General features: G+C 34.2%; 1 protein-coding gene and 1 long non-coding RNA gene across 3 annotated transcripts in view; both read left to right on the top strand.

Annotated features, from left to right (window-relative positions):
* The window catches only part of LOC102802519 (tubby-related protein 4-like), a 50,912-nt gene that overhangs the window by 24,991 nt on the left and 5,892 nt on the right, over positions 1 to 20,029 (top strand). For both annotated transcript variants that reach the window (XM_085505122.1, XM_085505121.1), the window contains 6 exons: positions 927 to 1,057; positions 7,169 to 7,393; positions 7,821 to 7,875; positions 11,135 to 11,296; positions 13,012 to 13,214; positions 14,067 to 14,301. In XM_085505122.1, the coding sequence (XP_085361248.1) occupies positions 927 to 1,057; positions 7,169 to 7,393; positions 7,821 to 7,875; positions 11,135 to 11,296; positions 13,012 to 13,214; positions 14,067 to 14,301 (1,011 nt within the window). The remainder of the gene's footprint in view (positions 1 to 926; positions 1,058 to 7,168; positions 7,394 to 7,820; positions 7,876 to 11,134; positions 11,297 to 13,011; positions 13,215 to 14,066; positions 14,302 to 20,029) is intronic.
* On the top strand, positions 2,321 to 3,452 carry LOC146737155 (uncharacterized). The gene is made up of 2 exons (XR_014930869.1): positions 2,321 to 2,783; positions 3,279 to 3,452. It is a non-coding gene; the product is annotated as an uncharacterized LOC146737155 (long non-coding RNA).

The raw sequence follows: 20,029 nt of genomic DNA on the forward strand, positions 1-20,029 counted from the left end.
AATATGAATGATATATAACAGCTTCAGTAGCTAAGTGTGCTAAGGTAGAAAGCTACTCAATAAACCAAATATGTACGGCAAAGCCGCCATTGAAATGTTGCATCTGTGTTCACTGCAAGGCGCTCTATGCTGTGAGCATTCAACATGTGGCATGGTGATGCTCACAGAGTACACTCTAAGCTATGCAGATAGAAGCTATGGTATGTTTGTCAGAAAGTTATTTCTGCGGCACCCTGACATTTTAATCTGGTGAGTGATGAAATAACCTGCACTGGTTAAAGTAACTTTTACTGTGTGTTTTCTTCAGCAACCAATGGATGTATGTATGCTTTTGAGTAATGCACCACTTGTCCTGCATCATCAATATTATGGTTATGATCACCATCCCTTGTGCAGGCAACAAAAATCGTGATATTTCCCTCACAAACATGTGTTATTGTATAAAAATAGAACTGTAAAGAAGCCCTACAATGATGTTATTTTATTCTAATTGGTGGAGAATCTTATTGATTTAATATTATGAGGTTATTACGAGAATACCTCAAAGTATGCACGAAGACAGTACAGCTGAAGTATTGACTGACGTGCAGCAGAGGTCGATGCGATGGTGTACTGTTTTAGTGCATACTTTGAGGTATCCTCGTAATAACCTTATTATTATACATCTTTTCTTTCCAAGGATACATCATGGGAATGCCAAAATCTAAAAATTTTGAATCAGCAAACTTCTTTGTGTGGAGTCCGGTCAAACACTGATGGCAGTCATGTTTGTTTTCATTATTAGAGGACGCTTATGTGCGTAATTATTCCATATTTGGAATTCGCATTTCCTTATATGCAAGGATGAAAATACCGCAATACCCCGTAAAATACTGCAAAATTACGACATGGTGTAACTTCTGTATAATAATATCATTTATTTTCAGGTCTTCGAATTGAATGGAGTAGTTGTGGTAGTGTGTTAGCTATTGGTGGTGTTCTTTCAGATAATAACAGTGTTGTCAAGTTTTACAACATTAATGGTCATCTAAGATTTATACTCAATGTTCCCTCTCAGGTAATCCTTGCTAGTTTATTCATATTTCATGGTTACTTGCTGCAAGAACAGATAATCTTTGAGAGTGAAAAATAGATATATCTGCAAGGAAAAAGTTTTCCAACATGTGGGTTCTACCATAAGATTGGCACATGTAGGTAATACAATGAGACATGTAGAACAATAGGAACATGTAGAACAAAAGGAACATGTAGATAATACAATGGGAAATGTAGAACAATATGAACATGTAGATAATACAATGGGACATGTAGAACAATATGAACATGTAGGTAATACAATGAGACATGTAGAACAATATGAACATGTAGATAATACAATGGGACATGTAGAACAATATGAACATGTAGCTAATACAATGAGACATGTAGAACAATAGGAACATGTAGATAATACAATTGGACATGTAGAACAATATGAACATGTAGATAATACAATTGGACATGTAGAACAATATGAACATGTAGATAATACAATGAGACATGTAGAACAATAGGAACATGTAGAACAAAAGGAACATGTAGATAATACAATGAGACATGTAGAACAATATGAACATGTAGATAATACAATGGGACATGTAGATAATACAATGAGACATGTAGAACAATATGAACATGTAGATAATACAATGGGACATGTAGATAATACAATGAGACATGTAGAACAATATGAACATGTAGATAATACAATGGGACATGTAGAACAATATGAACATGTAGATAATACAATGAGACATGCAGAACAATATGAACATGTAGATAATACAATGGGACATGTAGAACAATATGAACATGTAGATAATACAATTGGACATGTAGAACAATATGAACATGTAGGTAATACAATGAGACATGTAGAACAATAGGAACATGTAGAACAAAAGGAACATGTAGATAATACAATGGGACATGTAGAACAATATGAACATGTAGATAATACAATGGGACATGTAGAACAATAGGAACATGTAGATAATACAATGGGACATGTAGAACAATATGAACATGTAGATAATACAATTGGACATGCAGAACAATATGAACATGTAGATAATACAATTGGACATGTAGAACAATATGAACATGTAGATAATACCATGGGACATGTAGAACAATATGAACATGTAGATAATACAATTGGACATGTAGAACAATATGAACATGTAGATAATACAATGGGACATGTAGAACAATATGAACATGTAGATAATACAATGGGACATGTAGAACAATATGAACATGTAGATAATACAATGGGACATGTAGAACAATAAGAACATGTAGATAATACAATGAGACATGTAGAACAATATGAACATGTAGATAATACAATGGGACATGTAGAACAATATGAACATGTAGCTAATACAATGGGGCATGCAATCTGATTAAAATCTGATGTAGTGTACGGGCTTTAATTATTTTGGCTATAAACTTATTTTAATTTTATTTTTTATTACTTTTGTTATTAATGCCCTTTTATTTTATTTTATTTTATTTTATTATTTTACTTTGATTTTGTGATTTTTTTAATTCCGCCCTACCTACATCTGAGCCGATGCCTATGTAACGAGATTTCAACGAGACCCACTATCGACGATTTTAGTCAACGAATCACAGACCTCCTTCTATAGCGCACATGATGACGTCACCGGGCGGAGTCGGGTGGCAAACACTCAAATAAAATGGCGGATTATACCGACCGAGAATAACACGGCTTTACGGTAAGTTTATCATTGTCAAATGCAACGAAAGTCATTTTTATGTTAATATTGTGGCTCGAATGGTTCGACTTTAGATCGTTATTTTGCATAGTTATTCTGGGAGTGACGATTTTGTTTCCACCGTTTCGACCGAACACCAGTGTCTTTTTCCAGTCGCCTGCCCTGGAGACGGGTGATGTTTTGTTGAAGATCGGGCCAACATCGTCTACGGTATTGAAGCCGTAGCTGTAAATATTCATCAAATTGTATCAACATTTTGTACATTATACAATAACTCTTTATTAAAGTAATTGAGCTGATTTGGACTGGAATAAAATATTTTTTATTTGGAACACATCGCAATTGATCAGGAAATATTTGTTTGCTCCAATTTTCTGCTTCGATGCCGTGGGCCGGTGACTGTTATACAATTTAAAATCAGTTTGCATTGTTTACTATAGCTGTTTACAGTGTTCTAATCATTACGATTTACTTATTTTTTTGCTTCCATTCTAGATAATTATGCTCAGTGGTGTAAAATTGAAGCGATGACTGAATGAACGAACCTTCGCTGGCGAAGATGTATCTGGAAGTGTACACATTTGTTGGAAGTGAAAAAAATGTTCAATGTAATGACAAAAATTGTAAAATGCTGAGGAATTTCTTTTGCAAATAAAAATATACTAGCAATTTTCTATTAATGGTTTATTCAAGTGGGCAAAATATAATGTACAGAAAGATTGCCCGTAGAGTATCGCTACACTGAAAAGTAAGCAACCGACAGCCTGTATAAAAGGGGGGCTGTGATTGGCTGTTACTTACGCGAGATTTGAACGGGACTTACATAGGCGTCGGATCAGATGTAGGTAGGGCAGAATTAAAAAAAAATCACAAAATCAAAATCAAAGTAAAATAATAAAATAAAAGGGCATTAATAACAAAAGTAATAAAAAATAAAATTAAAATAAGTTTATAGCCAAAATAATTAAAGCCCGTACACTACATCAGATTTTAATCAGATTGTGGGGCATGTAGAACAATATGAACATGTAGATAATACAGTGGGACATGTAGAACAATATGAACATGTAGATAATACAATTAGACATGTAGAACAATATGAACATGTAGATAATACAATGGGACATGTAGAACAATATGAACATGTAGCTAATACAATGGGGCATGTAGAACAATATGAACATGTAGATAATACAATTGGACATGTAGAACAATATGAACATGTAGATAATACAATGGGACATGTAGAACAATATGAACATGTAGATAATACAATGGGACATGTAGAACAATATGAACATGTAGGTAATACAATGAGACATGTAGAACAATAGGAACATGTAGAACAAAAGGAACATGTAGATAATACAATGGGAAATGTAGAACAATATGAACATGTAGATAATACAATCGAACATGTAGAACAATAGGAACATGTAGGTAATACAATGAGACATGTAGAACAATATGAACATGCAGATAATACAATTGGACATGTAGAACAATATGAACATGTAGATAATACAATAGGAAATGTAGAACAATATGAACATGTAGATAATACAATCGGACATGTAGAACAATAGGAACATGTAGGTAATACAATGGGACATGTAGAACAATATGAACATGTAGATAATACAATTGGACATGTAGAACAATATGAATATGTAGATAATACAATGGGACATGTAGAACAATATGAACATGTAGATAATACAATGGGACATGTAGAACAATATGAACATGTAGATAATACAATGGGACATGTAGAACAATATGAACATGAAGGTAATACAATGAGACATGTAGAACAATAGGAACATGTAGAACAAAAGGAACATGTAGATAATACAATGGGAAATGTAGAACAATATGAACATGTAGATAATACAATGGGACATGTAGAACAATATGAACATGTAGAACAAAAGGAACATGTAGATAATACAATGGGAAATGTAGAACAATATGAACATGTAGATAATACAATCGGACATGTAGAACAATAGGAACATGTAGAACAAAAGGAACATGTAGATAATACAATGGGACATGTAGAACAATATGAACATGTAGGTAATACAATGAGACATGTAGAACAATAGGAACATGTAGAACAAAAGGAACATGTAGATAATACAATGGGAAATGTAGAACAATATGAACATGTAGATAATACAATCGGACATGTAGAACAATAGGAACATGTAGGTAATACAATGAGACATGTAGAACAATATGAACATGCAGATAATACAATTGGACATGTAGAACAATATGAACATGTAGATAATACAATAGGAAATGTAGAACAATATGAACATGTAGATAATACAATCGGACATGTAGAACAATAGGAACATGTAGGTAATACAATGGGACATGTAGAACAATATGAACATGTAGATAATACAATTGGACATGTAGAACAATATGAATATGTAGATAATACAATGGGACATGTAGAACACTATGAACATGTAGATAATACAATTGGACATGCAGAACAATATGAACATGTAGATAATACAATTGGACATGCAGAACAATATGAACATGTAGATAATACAATGGGACATGCAGAACAATATGAACATGTAGATAATACAATGGGACATGTAGAACAATAAGAACATGTAGATAATACAAGGGGACATGTAGAACAATATGAACATGTAGGTAACACAATGAGACATGTAGAACAATAGGAACATGTAGAACAATATGAACATGTAGATAATACAATGGGACATGTAGAACAATATGAACATGTAAATAATACAATGGGACATGTAGAACAATATGAACATGTAAATAATACAATGGGACATGTAGAACAATATGAACATGTAGATAATACAAGGGACATGTAGAACAATATGAACATGTAGATAATATATTAAAAATGGAACAGTTATTCAATTCATCAAATCAACTTGAATTATTGAACCTCTCTAAGTTTTGTAATTATATTATGAAGCAGTTTTAATTGTTGTAATGGTATATATGTACCAGTATTACATTGTCTTGGGACTGGTGCCCTATATTTATTTATTTATTTACCGAATCACATGTGTTATTGCGTGTGCTGCTGCCATATATTCTTTCAAATTTATTGTGTGATGTACATTATTCAGTTTTATCACATCTCACTGCTGTTACGCATGCTGTGATTGGCTGAGACTCAGTCACATGACATTGAATAAAAATGGATATTACATTGTATATTACATGGGTATATCACATGGATGACGTCACTGAAACTACTGCGCAACGATACTGCGCATAACAAATTGTCATTCACTGCACTGGTGCTGCCCCAGATGCTGTAGTTTTCGGGGTTGCTTTCAAGGTTTTGAAAGAACTTAAATTATCTATCCGAAATAAACAGCGTACATGCCAGAATGGTTATTAATTATTAAGATACTTCGTCGTGATGTTTAGGATATTTTTATATGACGCAAAAATGTACGTCAAAGCCGTCGTAGCCGAGGTCGCTGCGGCGCTTTCTACGCTGTGAGCATTTCTACGCGTTCCATGCCGAGGCTAACCGAAAACGATCTAAAGCTGTGTGACTTGTGTATAGGTGTGGTACTTTGGTGCGAACGTAATTTCAGTCACTTCCACGGCACCCTGGCATTTTTATCTTGAGATTAATCAAAAAACTTGCATTTCAGAATTTCGCAATTCATTCAAAAATATTATTCTCGATAAATTGAGTGATTCATACTGCTGAAACATGGTTACTAAAAAGAGTATCCGTGGCTGAAAATAACATTTACTGAGTGTATTTCATTTTTTTCAGCAAACAATGTATGTATGTTATAAGTAGTGTGAAACTTGTTATAATAGATAAAAAATAATATTGCATACTTCAAATATAGCGGGTGTGAGTGATGTATGGTAGATGTGATTGTACATGGTTGATGTCTGTTCGATGTGATAAAATAAATAACACATGATCATTCGGGCAATATCACAATTTGTTGTCTTCCCTCGGGCTGTTGGTCATGACCATAATATTGATGATGCCCTCGCCTTCGGCCTCGGCTTCGGCTTCGGGCAGGCAACAAATCGTGATATTACCCTCACAAGCATGTGTTATTATTTAACTCTCATACCTCTTAGGAGGAAGTAAAGGGAAAAAAACATTATATATTATATATAATGGAGCATGTAGATAATACAATGGAGCATGTAGATAATACAATGGAACATGTAGATAATACAATGGAACATGTAGAACAATAGGAATATGTAGATACCAGGTAATACAATGGGACATGTAGAACAATAGGAACATGTATAGTTATCACAATGGGACACATAAAATAATTTTCCATTGTTAATTAGTTGATTTAAATTATTTTTATTTCTTGTAGAAACCTCTATCTGCACTAACTTGGGGACATAATGACAACAGGTTGTTTATTGCATGTGGACCATTGCTCCATGTAGCCTGGATACAGAAAAAAGTAGCTCCGTTACAGTTCTTATGTCGTGAGATTCTTGCTAACTTGGCTGAAGATGAGAAAACCATTGCCAAGTTACCACTGCCGAGTAGAATTAAAGATTACGTTCAAGAAAGATTTTCAGAGACAATAAAAGTAAGTATTTTGCAGCAAACACTTCAAGGCAAAGATTGTCTTCTGTACTTTACATCCTGATCATTTCTATTGTCACATATATTCAATGCTGATACACTGGGACATATGAATCTATAAATCATCTTGACATTCCAAGGTCATGGGTCTTATCAATTGATGTGGTTCAATTGTCTTCTAAAATTGCATTTGATTGGCCTAGACCATATATGTATTTCAGTCATAGGCTGTTTGTAAGTTCTTATTGCAGACTGTCACATCAAACTTGGTCTGCGAATTTGGCTTCCTCCATCCAAACAGACGTACCTGGACCCAAACAGACTACTTTGACCAATTTCAATCTTGGTACAAGCCATAACTTCATGGTTCCATGCTCTTTTCAGCTGCAAATAATTTCAATTTCTGATGTACTGTTTATTTATCATCATAGGGGTGTATACCAGATCCATGTAAACTCAAGGAGTTTGTGAGTCAGCCTCCTACAGGTAAGTCATGTACTGTGCTTGACAACAGTGGGGTAGATGTGCTGATATAAACCACACCGCATGCATTGTCATCACATATCTCAGACAGTTAGTTGAGAGGGGATTCAAAGACAATATAATAGTATACAGTGATGTGTTGGTATGTTTTTTTGGTTTTGATGATCTTTGACAGACTGTTGGCTATTTTTGTCCCCAAAACACCAAAAAAAAAAATGTCATAAACCATTTCTCAGGCATGACTGGGTCAATTTCATCGATACTTCATAAGAACTAAGAACATGATGAGTTTCTGATGCACATGAGTTTATTTTATGATTTAATTCAAACTGGAGGCCATGTTGGTTTTATTTTCAGATGTCTTTTACCATTTATCAGATATGCTTTAACTGATTTGGATATGATATGAGAATGATATTATTCTGAGAAAGGTTAATTTGACTGAACAAAAACAAATATGCCATTTAAAATAACACTATATTTAATTCTAATCTTCCTGGTACATAGGATATGTAGATTATGTTTATAATCCACAGAGTCACTAAAAACTTAAATGAGGACCATACTATTGCCAGTGTAGTGCAACATGGTTTAAACTTTTCACCACCAGTTCCCTCTTTTCATCACATATTTACAAAATTAGCCTTTCAGAACCTGGAACAAATTTTTGTTAGTTAAAATCGAAAATTGGCTCAAATTTTTTACTCCCGTGTGCGAAGCATAAAAAGGGAGTCTTTGCAGTTAGTGTGTCTGTGTGTGTGTCTGTTCCACTGATATATCTAGAACTATACATTGATTTTTTATGAAACTTGGTGCATAGATGCTCTGGGCCAATGCGCAGATTTGTTTAGTTTTGGGGAAAAATCTGTGCAATATTAATTATCTAATTTGCATAATGATTAATCAATTTTCGGCTTTTCCACTGATATTTCAAGTAGTAATCATCACATTTCAATAAAACTTGGTACATAGATATCATAGGACACTGCACAGACCTGATGGTTTTTAGGGTAATATCAGTAGATAATAATTACCTAATTTGCATAATTAATTAAATTTCGGCTTTTGATATTTCAAGTAGTAATCATCACATTTCAATAAAACTTGGTACATAGATGTCATAGGACACTGCACAGACCTGATAGTTTTTAGCGTAATATCAGTACATATTAATTACCTAATTTGCATAATTAATTAATTTTCAGCTTTGGATATTTCAAGTAGTAATCATCACATTTCAATGACACTTGGTACATAGTTACTTAAGGACTGTGCAGACCCCTGATTAGTTGTTGGGTAATTATTTGTGCATATTAATTACTTTATTAGCATAATTAGCTAATTTTCAGCTTTTTGCCTTATATCTCAAGTACTAATCATCATATTTCAAAGAGACTTGCTACATAGATCTTCTAGGATTATGCAGAGACCTGATTAGTTTTAATTGGATATTAATTACCTAATTTGAATAATGTTCCACTGATATATATAGAATCACAAATTGGATTTTAATGAAACTTTTAAAGAGAACTATGCAGAGACCCAATTAGTTTTTGGTAAATATGTATGCTTATTAATCACCTATTTAACATAATTAATTAATACTGATATCTCAATTACTGATCATCACATTTGAATAAAATTTGGTACATAAATGCTCTAGGACAATAGACAGGCCTGATTAATTTTGGGTTAAAATTTGTTCATATTAATTCTCTAATTAGCATAATAATTCTTTATTTTTTTGTTCTGTTCTGTTCATATTAGTTACCTAATTTACATAATTAGTTTTCAGCTTTTCCATCAATATCTAACGTACAAGTAATTTTGAATTAATTTTTAATGTGTCTTCAATACTCTCAGCACACAGGAGTTCTTTCTAAGCTTTCTTTGATTTCTGTTGGCTCTAAAATTAAGGTTCATTTCCAGAAATATTGGAGATTATAAAAAATGCAGACGATTAGGGCGAAAAAGTGTGGTGGTGAAAAAGGTTAAGATGTTCTATCCCATATGTTGTAGCTAGAAAGACATCCATCTCTTTAAAAACTGATCTCTTCAATCATAGTAGAACACCATGTTCTTGTTGTGACAATGTCTAACTCATCAAGACACTGCCTGAAAGTGACACACTTCAAACAGTTGGGACAAGGCAAAGAATGGTATAACTGTGAATGAGTCCCTGCAAACATGAGTAGGGCAGTAACTATTTCTTACATGGCAGATAAAGCCAACAGAGCCTTATATGCAATGTTAAGACACATTCCACCTGAATGCAACTGTAAAACATTTATCTATCTGTTCAGAACATGTATTCTTCCAGTACTCATTTATGGTTCAGAAATTTGGGGAATTGAAGTTTTGGATGAAAACAAATGGGAAAAAACTACATTTGAAATTCTGTAGAAATATTCTAGGCCTAAATAAATTTGGTGCAAATTTAGCTTGTAGGGCAGAGTTGGGCTGTTTCCCATTACTAATAGACACCAAGAAAAACCTTATCAAGTATTGGTTACGTATACAAGGGCTTCCAGATAAATGTCTTACAAAACAAGCATATTATGAACAAATGAAATTCAATTTACCATGGTGTTCATCGGTTCAGAATTTAGTTATTGACTCAAGAATTCAAACTAGTAAAACAGATTTGAATATAAAGAACATTGATAAGACTTTAAAAGAAAACTATATTACATTTTGGAAACAGAATGTCAATCAAGAAAACACAAAACTAAGAACATATGCAAAATTCAAAAACACTTATAATTTTGAGTCGTACTTAAATTGTCTTCCGAAAAAACATCAAGTCTGCATGTCACGCTTCCGAACAAGTAACCATTGTTTGGCTATTGTAAAAGGAAGGCACACACAGCCAAAAACTCCCATTGAAAAAAGAATTTGTAATTTGTGTTCCCAAAATAAAATAGAACATGAAGTTCACTTCCTTTTAGAATGTGATCGGTACAAACATATTAGACATGAATTGCTCACAGAAATTACATTTAACTAATGCAGGAGATAAATTGAGTAATTTTATATTTTTGATGAGCAACAAGGACTCCAAGGCAATTAAATGTATGGGGACCTATCTACTTAAAGCCATGGAGTACAGAAAACTTTAACGTATCTATTTATATTGTATTGTAATTGTGTTGTGTATGGATATATTTATTGCTTTTTACCAAAAGAAATATTGTAATTTCTAAGGATGCAATAAAATTTGATTATTATTATTATTATTACTTATTAACTCTTTATTCTGTAGGAAGTGAAAGATTACATTGTACAATGATCCGTACAGGAGATGACTGTAGTTATACTCTATATTTAGAGTACTTAGGTGGATTACTGCCATTACTCAAAGGAAAGCGTATCAGCAAACTTAGACCTGAATTTGTCATTTATGATCCAACAGTCATCAATACAGGTAAATGTTACTGTAAAAATATTTATTTTTCTAGTATTTAATTTCATTATTTCGATGCTTTGAGGAATTTCACTGGGTTCACGAACATTAGTCAATACAATAACTATTCTTGTAATAACCTCTCACTAATTTAATACCTTGACATCATAACTCAAATACATTAATTTATGACAGAATTGTTCTTGCTCATTTTTGGTCAGAATTGTTCACACCTAATTTTCAGCCAGTATTTTTCACACAAAATGTTCAGATATAATATTGCATTGTTTCAAAGAAAAGCCTTTGCATCATTAGTATGTATCCTTTGATCCATTTGTTATTATTCCCCGTTCGGACGTAGTCCGAAAACGAGGACTTATGTTTTGACCCTTGTGCATCCGTGCGTGTATGCCTGGACGAATCCTAATCAAACTTCACACATACATCATACATGATAATTATACATGCACATCAATTTGTTTCACGATCTGATTCAAGATGGCAGAATGGTGGCCATTTTTGTGTTAAAAAATCACCAAAATCAAGCATTTCTCGGCTGTTTACATATGGATTTTGTTCAAACTTGGTATATACATTAGACATCATGGGACCTTGATGCAAACCATTTTATTTTTCAGATCGGATTCAAAATGGCTGACTGGCGGGCATTTTGTTTTAATGAATGGGCTTCTAGACCCATATCTCTGACTTGCTTTGACTGATTATGTTCAAATTTTTAATATTCATTATACATCATGTTATAGATATACAGATATATTGGTTTGACGATCCTATTATCCTATTAAAAAATCATCAAATATCAAGCATTTCTGGCATTTATGGATGGATTTTGTTCAAACTTAGTACATACATTAGACATTACGGGTTCCTGATGCACGTCATTTTATTTTTCAGATTGCCATATCTCTGACATGCTTTGACTGATTATGTTCAAATTACCGATATATATAAAATTATATATATATATATATATATATATATATATATATATATACGTTATACATCATGTTATAGATATATACAGTACATGTATTCAAAATGGCTGATTTTGTTTTAATTAATGCTGTTCCAGAGCAATATCTCCCAATATGAACAAGTACTTGTTTGACGATCAGATACAAATGTCAATCATTTTAATGTTGAACAATCATCATAATCATATTCCTGACATGGTTATATTTCAGCTATATTACTATAAACAAAACTATATATCTTAAATTTTATAACTAACAGCAAGGTTGTAATAGTTACGCTATTATGATTTTTATTATGACAATTACAGAATTACTATTTCTGGCAGTGTCCTGTCTTGTCAACTACCCTGGTAACCTCCCCGATATTTTTCTTCATATTACTATGGACATGTTGCCTAGATTTTGGTCGTATCGTCAGTGTGTGACAGCTGCTTTGATTGGTTGATAAATATAGGACACTGCTAATCTAAATATGCTAATTTTTAGAACAGTGGATGACAGTTATGTTCTCTGTATGCACTGTATCAGATATAGTTGCCACAGTTATTAAAGTCATATACCCCAATTCTTGATGACTTTCGAATAAATTTACATGGTTAATGAGAGAAATCTGGGAAATATGTCCATTTCCATTGAGAGAGACAAAAGATCCTCAAAATAAGAGGAAGGTAACCAGGCTACCTACCATATGTATGCAGTCTCATTAACAATGTCAGTCCTGTTGGTTTGTGTCTATTACAGGTACATGTGAGGAGACTGTGATTAGTGGTGAGAGTAGTAGTAGTATGAATAGCAGCTCTGATATGTCGGATAATGAATCCCCTAGCAGACATAGTTGTAGAAAAACTAAAAAGAAATTGGACAAAACTAAGCTGAAGTATGTTGATTCTGGTGGTTATGGAGATGAAGATAAGTACAATCCTTATCTAGACCAGTTACCTGAGGTAAGAAATCATCATACATGTGGCTGTGTATAAAAACTTGTTGTATGTTAGAATAGCTATCACAGATGTGCATTATCATGAACATAATTATAGGCATGTTTATCTGATGAATAAATATACTCTGAAAACTTATTCTCTTATTCTGTATGAAAGCAGAAAACTGAGAATTGTTGATGACTTCCCTTGTTTGGTAGTGCATCCATGGTGCAATGTGTTGTCATGGTGACACTCAAGAATATGACAGTGTTACAGTACAGTGATGACTGGCTTGTTTATACTTATTTTGTAAACAAAAGTTTTTGTTTTCTAGTTTTCTGTCATCACTGACAAATGTAAAGTGAAAAATAACTAACATTATTTTTGTTTATTTTGAATGATTGAAACTTAGTGAAAAAAGTTCAGTTTACGCAGAACTAATGACACAGACATAGGTTTCAATGATGTAGAATGACAGGGGTAAAAAAAGTTGTATTTCTGTGTGAGAAGAATAACATAATTATGGTATTCACACTTTTCCCACATTGTAGTATATCTTTACAACCATTATTTTGACCACTCGTGTCAGTGATCAGTTTTTGGGTGAGTGGTTGGGTGAGTGGTTGGGTGAGTGGTTGGTGTTTTCAATAAGCGAGTGAGCGAGAAAAAAGGCCAGTTTCCAGTCGGGAAAAACATTGCATGGTCAGAAATTAAGCAATAAGCGCTTGATAAAAAAAGCGTGAGGTTGGACAAAATGAGTACAGTATTGATCAACCAATTGACTATATTTAGTGAATAACTGTTATCATTATCATTGAACCTAATGTTACAAAACGATGATGTTTCACCCATTGTTTACTATGTTTATTGTAACAGGAAAATAGATTAGTTGAAGTGACGTCCAATATCTGGGGTACAAAGTTTAAAATACATGGTGTAAGTACGTACTTACCGCCGAATCTAGGTGCTATCAATTACAAGACTAGTTTATTACATCTACAACCACGACAGATGACTATTGTATTACCTGAATTAAGAACAGATACAAATCAAACACTGGATATTAACTTCAATACAAGTTTGTTTAGTGAAGATGATGAAGACAGCCCAGGTATGTACCCATTCCTAAATACTAGTACCACTGATGTAGGTATGTACCCATTCTCAATACTAAAACCCCTGAGGTAGGTATGTACCCATTCTTAAATACTAGTATCAGTGATGTAGGTATGTACCCATTCTTAAATACTAGTACCAGTGATGTAGGTATGTACCCATTCTTAAATACTAGTACCACTGATGTAGGTATGTACCCATTCTTGAATACTAGTACCAGTGATGTAGGTATGTACCCATTCTCAATACTAATACCCCTGAGGTAGGTATGTACCCATTCTTAAATACTAGTACCAGTGATGTAGGTACATGTATGTACCCATTCTTAAATACTAGTACCACTGATGTAGGTATGTACCCATTCTTAAATACTAGTACCAGTGATGTAGGTATGTACCCATTCTTAAATACTAGTACCAGTGATGTAGGTATGTACCCATTCTTAAATACTAATACCCCTGAGGGTGGTATGTACCCATTCTTAAATACTAGTACCAGTGATGTAGGTATGTACCCATTCTTAAATACTAGTACCACTGATGTAGGTATGTACCCATTCTTAAATACTAGTACCAGTGATGTAGGTATGTACCCATTCTCAATACTAATACCCCTGATGTAGGTATGTACCCATTCTTAAATAATAATACCCCTGAGGGTGGTATGTACCCATTCCTAAATACTAGTACCAGTGATGTAGGTATGTACCCATTCTTAAATACTAGTACCACTGATGTAGGTATGTACCCATTCTTAAATACTAGTACCAGTGATGTAGGTATGTACCCATTCTTAAATACTAATGCCCGTGAGGGTGGTATGTACCCATTCCTAAATACTAGTACCAGTGATGTAGGTATGTACCCATTCTTAAATACTAGTACCGCTGATGTAGGTATGTACCCATTCTTAAATACTAGTACCAGTGATGTAGGTATGTACCCATTCTCAATACTAAAACCTCTGAGGTAGGTATGTACCCATTCTTAAATACTAATACCCATGAGGGTGGTATGTACCCATTCTTAAATAGTAGTACCACTGATGTAGGTATGTACCCATTCTTAAATACTAGTACCACTGATGTAGGTATGTACCCATTCTCAATATTAAAACCCCTGAGGTAGGTATGTACCCATTCTTAAATACTAATACCCCTGAGGGTGGTATGTACCCATTCCTAAATACTAGTACCACTGATGTAGGTATGTACCCATTCCTAAATACTAGTACCACTGATGTAGGTATGTACCATTCTTAAATACTAGTACCAGTGATGTAGGTATGTGCCCATTCTTAAATACTAGTACCACTGATGTAGGTATGCACCCATTCTTAAATACTAGTACCAGTGATGTAGGTATGTACCCATTCTCAATACTAATACCCCTGAGGTAGGTATGTACCCATTCTTAAATACTAGTACCACTGATGTAGGTATGTACCCATTCTTAAATACTAGTACCAGTGATGTAGGTATGTACCCATTCTCAATACTAATACCCCTGATGTAGGTATGTACCCATTCTTAAATACTAGTACCACTGATGTAGGTATGTACCCATTCTTAAATACTAGTACCAGTGATGTAGGTATGTACCCATTCCTAAATACTAGTACCACTAATGTAGGTATGTACCCATTCTTAAATACTAATACCCCTGAGGGTGGTATGTACCCATTCCTAAATACTAGTACCAGTGATGTAGGTATGTACCCATTCTTAAATACTAGTACCACTAATGTAGGTATGTACCCATTCTTAAATACTAATACCCCTGAGGGTGGTATGTACCCATACCTAAATACTAGTACCAGTGATGTAGGTATGTACCCATTCTTAAATACTAGTACCACTGATGTAGGTATGTACCCATTCTTAAATACTAGTACCAGTGATGTAGGTATGTACCCATTCTCAATACTAATACCCCTGAGGTAGGTATGTACCCATTCTTAAATACTAGTACCACTGATGTAGGTATGTACCCATTCTTAAATACTAGTACCAGTGATGTAGGTATGTACCCATTCTCAATACTAATACCCCTGAGGTAGGTATGTACCCATTCTTAAATACTAGTACCACTGATGTAGGTATGTACCCATTCCTAAATACTAGTACCACTGATGTAGGTATGTACCCATTCTTAAAAACTAGTACCACTGATGTAGGTATGTACCCATTCTTAAATACTAGTACCAGGGATGTAGGTATGTACCCATTCTCAATACTAATACCCCTGAGGTAGGTATGTACCCATTCTTAAATACTAGTACCAGTGATGTAGGTATGTACCCATTCTTAAATACTAGTACCACTGATGTAGGTATCTACCCATTCTTAAATACTAATACCCCTGAGGGTGGTATGTACCCATTCCTAAATACTAGTACCAGTGATGTAGGTATGTACCCATTCTTAAATACTAGTACTACTGATGTAGGTATGTACCCATTCTTAAATACTAATACCCCTGAGGGTGGCATGTACCCATTCCTAAATACTAGTACCAGTGATGTAGGTATGTACCCATTCTTAAATACTAGTACCACTAATGTAGGTATGTACCCATTCTTAAATACTAGTACCAGTGATGTAGGTATGTACCCATTCTCAATACTAAAACCCCTGAGGTAGGTATGTACCCATTCTTAAATACTAATACCCCTGAGGGTGGTATGTACCCATTCCTAAATACTAGTACCAGTGATGTAGGTATGTACCCATTCTTAAATACTAGTACCAGTGATGTAGGTATGTACCCATTCTCAATACTAAAACCCCTGAGGTAGGTATGTACCCATTCTTAAATACTAATACCCCTGAGGGTGGTATGTACCCATTCCTAAATACTAGTACCAGTGATGTAGGTATGTACCCATTCTTAAATACTAGTACCACTGATGTAGGTATGTACCCATTCTTAAATACTAGTACCAGTGATGTAGGTATGTACCCATTCTCAATACTAAAACCCCTGAGGTAGGTATGTATCCATTCTTAAATACTAATACCCCTGAGGGTGGTATGTACCCATTCCTAAATACTAGTACCAGTGATGTAGGTATGTACCCATTCTTAAATACTAGTACCACTTATGTAGGTATGTACCCATTCTTAAATACTAGTACCACTGGTGTAGGTATGTACCCATTCTTAAATACTAGTACCAGTGATGTAGGTATGTACCCATTCTCAATACTAAAACCCCTGAGGTAGGTATGTACCCATTCTTAAATACAAGTACCACTGATGTAGGTATGTACCCATTCTTAAATACAAGTACCACTGATGTAGGTATGTACCCATTCTTAAATACTAGTACCACTGATGTAGGTATGTACCCATTCTTAAATACTAGTTCCACTTATGTAGGTATGTACCCATTCTTAAATACTAGTACCAGTGATGTAGGTATGTACCCATTCTTAAATACTAGTACCAGTGATGTAGGTATGTACCCATTCTCAATACTAAAACCCCTGAGGTAGGTATGTACCCATTCTTAAATACTAATACCCCTGAGGGTGGTATGTACCCATTCCTAAATACTAGTACCAGTGATGTAGGTTTGTACCCATTCTTAAATACTAGTACCACTGATGTAGGTATGTACCCATTCTTAAATACTAGTACCAGTGATGTAGGTATGTACCCATTCTTAAATACTAGTACTACTGATGTAGGTATGTACCCATTCTTAAATACTAATACCCCTGAGGGTGGCATGTACCCATTCCTAAATACTAGTACCAGTGATGTAGGTATGTACCCATTCTTAAATACTAGTACCACTAATGTAGGTATGTACCCATTCTTAAATACTAGTACCAGTGATGTAGGTATGTACCCATTCTCAATACTAAAACCCCTGAGGTAGGTATGTACCCATTCTTAAATACTAATACCCCTGAGGGTGGTATGTACCCATTCCTAAATACTAGTACCAGTGATGTAGGCATGTACCAATTCTTAAATACTAGTACCAGTGATGTAGGTATGTACCCATTCTCAATACTAAAACCCCTGAGGTAGGTATGTACCCATTCTTAAATACTAATACCCCTGAGGGTGGTATGTACCCATTCCTAAATACTAGTACCAGTGATGTAGGTATGTACCCATTCTTAAATACTAGTACCACTGATGTAGGTATGTACCCATTCTTAAATACTAGTACCAGTGATGTAGGTATGTACCCATTCTCAATACTAAAACCCCTGAGGTAGGTATGTATCCATTCTTAAATACTAATACCCCTGAGGGTGGTATGTACCCATTCCTAAATACTAGTACCAGTGATGTAGGTATGTACCCATTCTTAAATACTAGTACCACTTATGTAGGTATGTACCCATTCTTAAATACTAGTACCACTGGTGTAGGTATGTACCCATTCTTAAATACTAGTACCAGTGATGTAGGTATGTACCCATTCTCAATACTAAAACCCCTGAGGTAGGTATGTACCCATTCTTAAATACAAGTACCACTGATGTAGGTATGTACCCATTCTTAAATACAAGTACCACTGATGTAGGTATGTACCCATTCTTAAATACTAGTACCACTGATGTAGGTATGTACCCATTCTTAAATACTAGTTCCACTTATGTAGGTATGTACCCATTCTTAAATACTAGTACCAGTGATGTAGGTATGTACCCATTCTTAAATACTAGTACCAGTGATGTAGGTATGTACCCATTCTCAATACTAAAACCCCTGAGGTAGGTATGTACCCATTCTTAAATACTAATACCCCCGAGGGTGGTATGTACCCATTCCTAAATACTAGTACCAGTGATGTAGGTTTGTACCCATTCTTAAATACTAGTACCACTGATGTAGGTATGTACCCATTCTTAAATACTAGTACCAGTGATGTAGGTATGTACCCATTCTCAATACTAAAACCCCTGAGGTAGGTATGTACCCATTCTTAAATACAAGTACCACTGATGTAGGTATGTACCCATTCCAAATTAATAGTACCACTTATGTAGGTATGTACCCATTCTTAAATGCTAGTACCACTGATGTAGGTATGTACCCATTCTTAAATACTAGTACCAGTGATGTAGGTATGTACCCATTCTCAATACTAAAACCCCTGAGGTAGGTATGTACCCATTCTTAAATACAAGTACCACTGATGTAGGTATGTACCCATTCCAAATTAATAGTACCACTTATGTAGGTATGTACCAATTCCAAATTACTAGTAATCCTAAATTGGGTATTTGATTTATTAGACTAAAAGCTAAGGCTAAAAAGTAATAAATAGGGAAGTTTTACTGTCACCACCTTATTGTACATCACCAATGCCCGCGGTTTTGTTGAGTATGTCTAAATGCTGAGATCATTACATGATTGAACTTAGATCAAACCTTTATGACAGTGTGCTTTTTTTGAGAGAACAGTTTGAAAATAGTTAATTTTTAAATCACTCATCAGATCCTATACAAGATGATTGTCACTTAACAGTTTTATAAAATAAATACATCAACACTTATTTATATAAATAGATTAAATGTGTTGGAAGGAAAATGTATCTCCTATTTATATTCTATATGTCTCTCTGTATTAAGTTTGATGTCCACTTTTGGTTTGACCCAACCATTTTCAATTTTGCAACAGTCCTTAGACGCGTTCAGCAAAATAGTCAGCAACTACACTGGCAATGATGCTGTTTTGGTGAATAAAAGAATATGATGAT

This window comes from Saccoglossus kowalevskii, chromosome 11, assembly GCF_978046115.1.
Source record: "Saccoglossus kowalevskii chromosome 11, keSacKowa6.1, whole genome shotgun sequence".
Taxonomy (NCBI): Eukaryota; Metazoa; Hemichordata; class Enteropneusta; family Harrimaniidae; genus Saccoglossus; species Saccoglossus kowalevskii.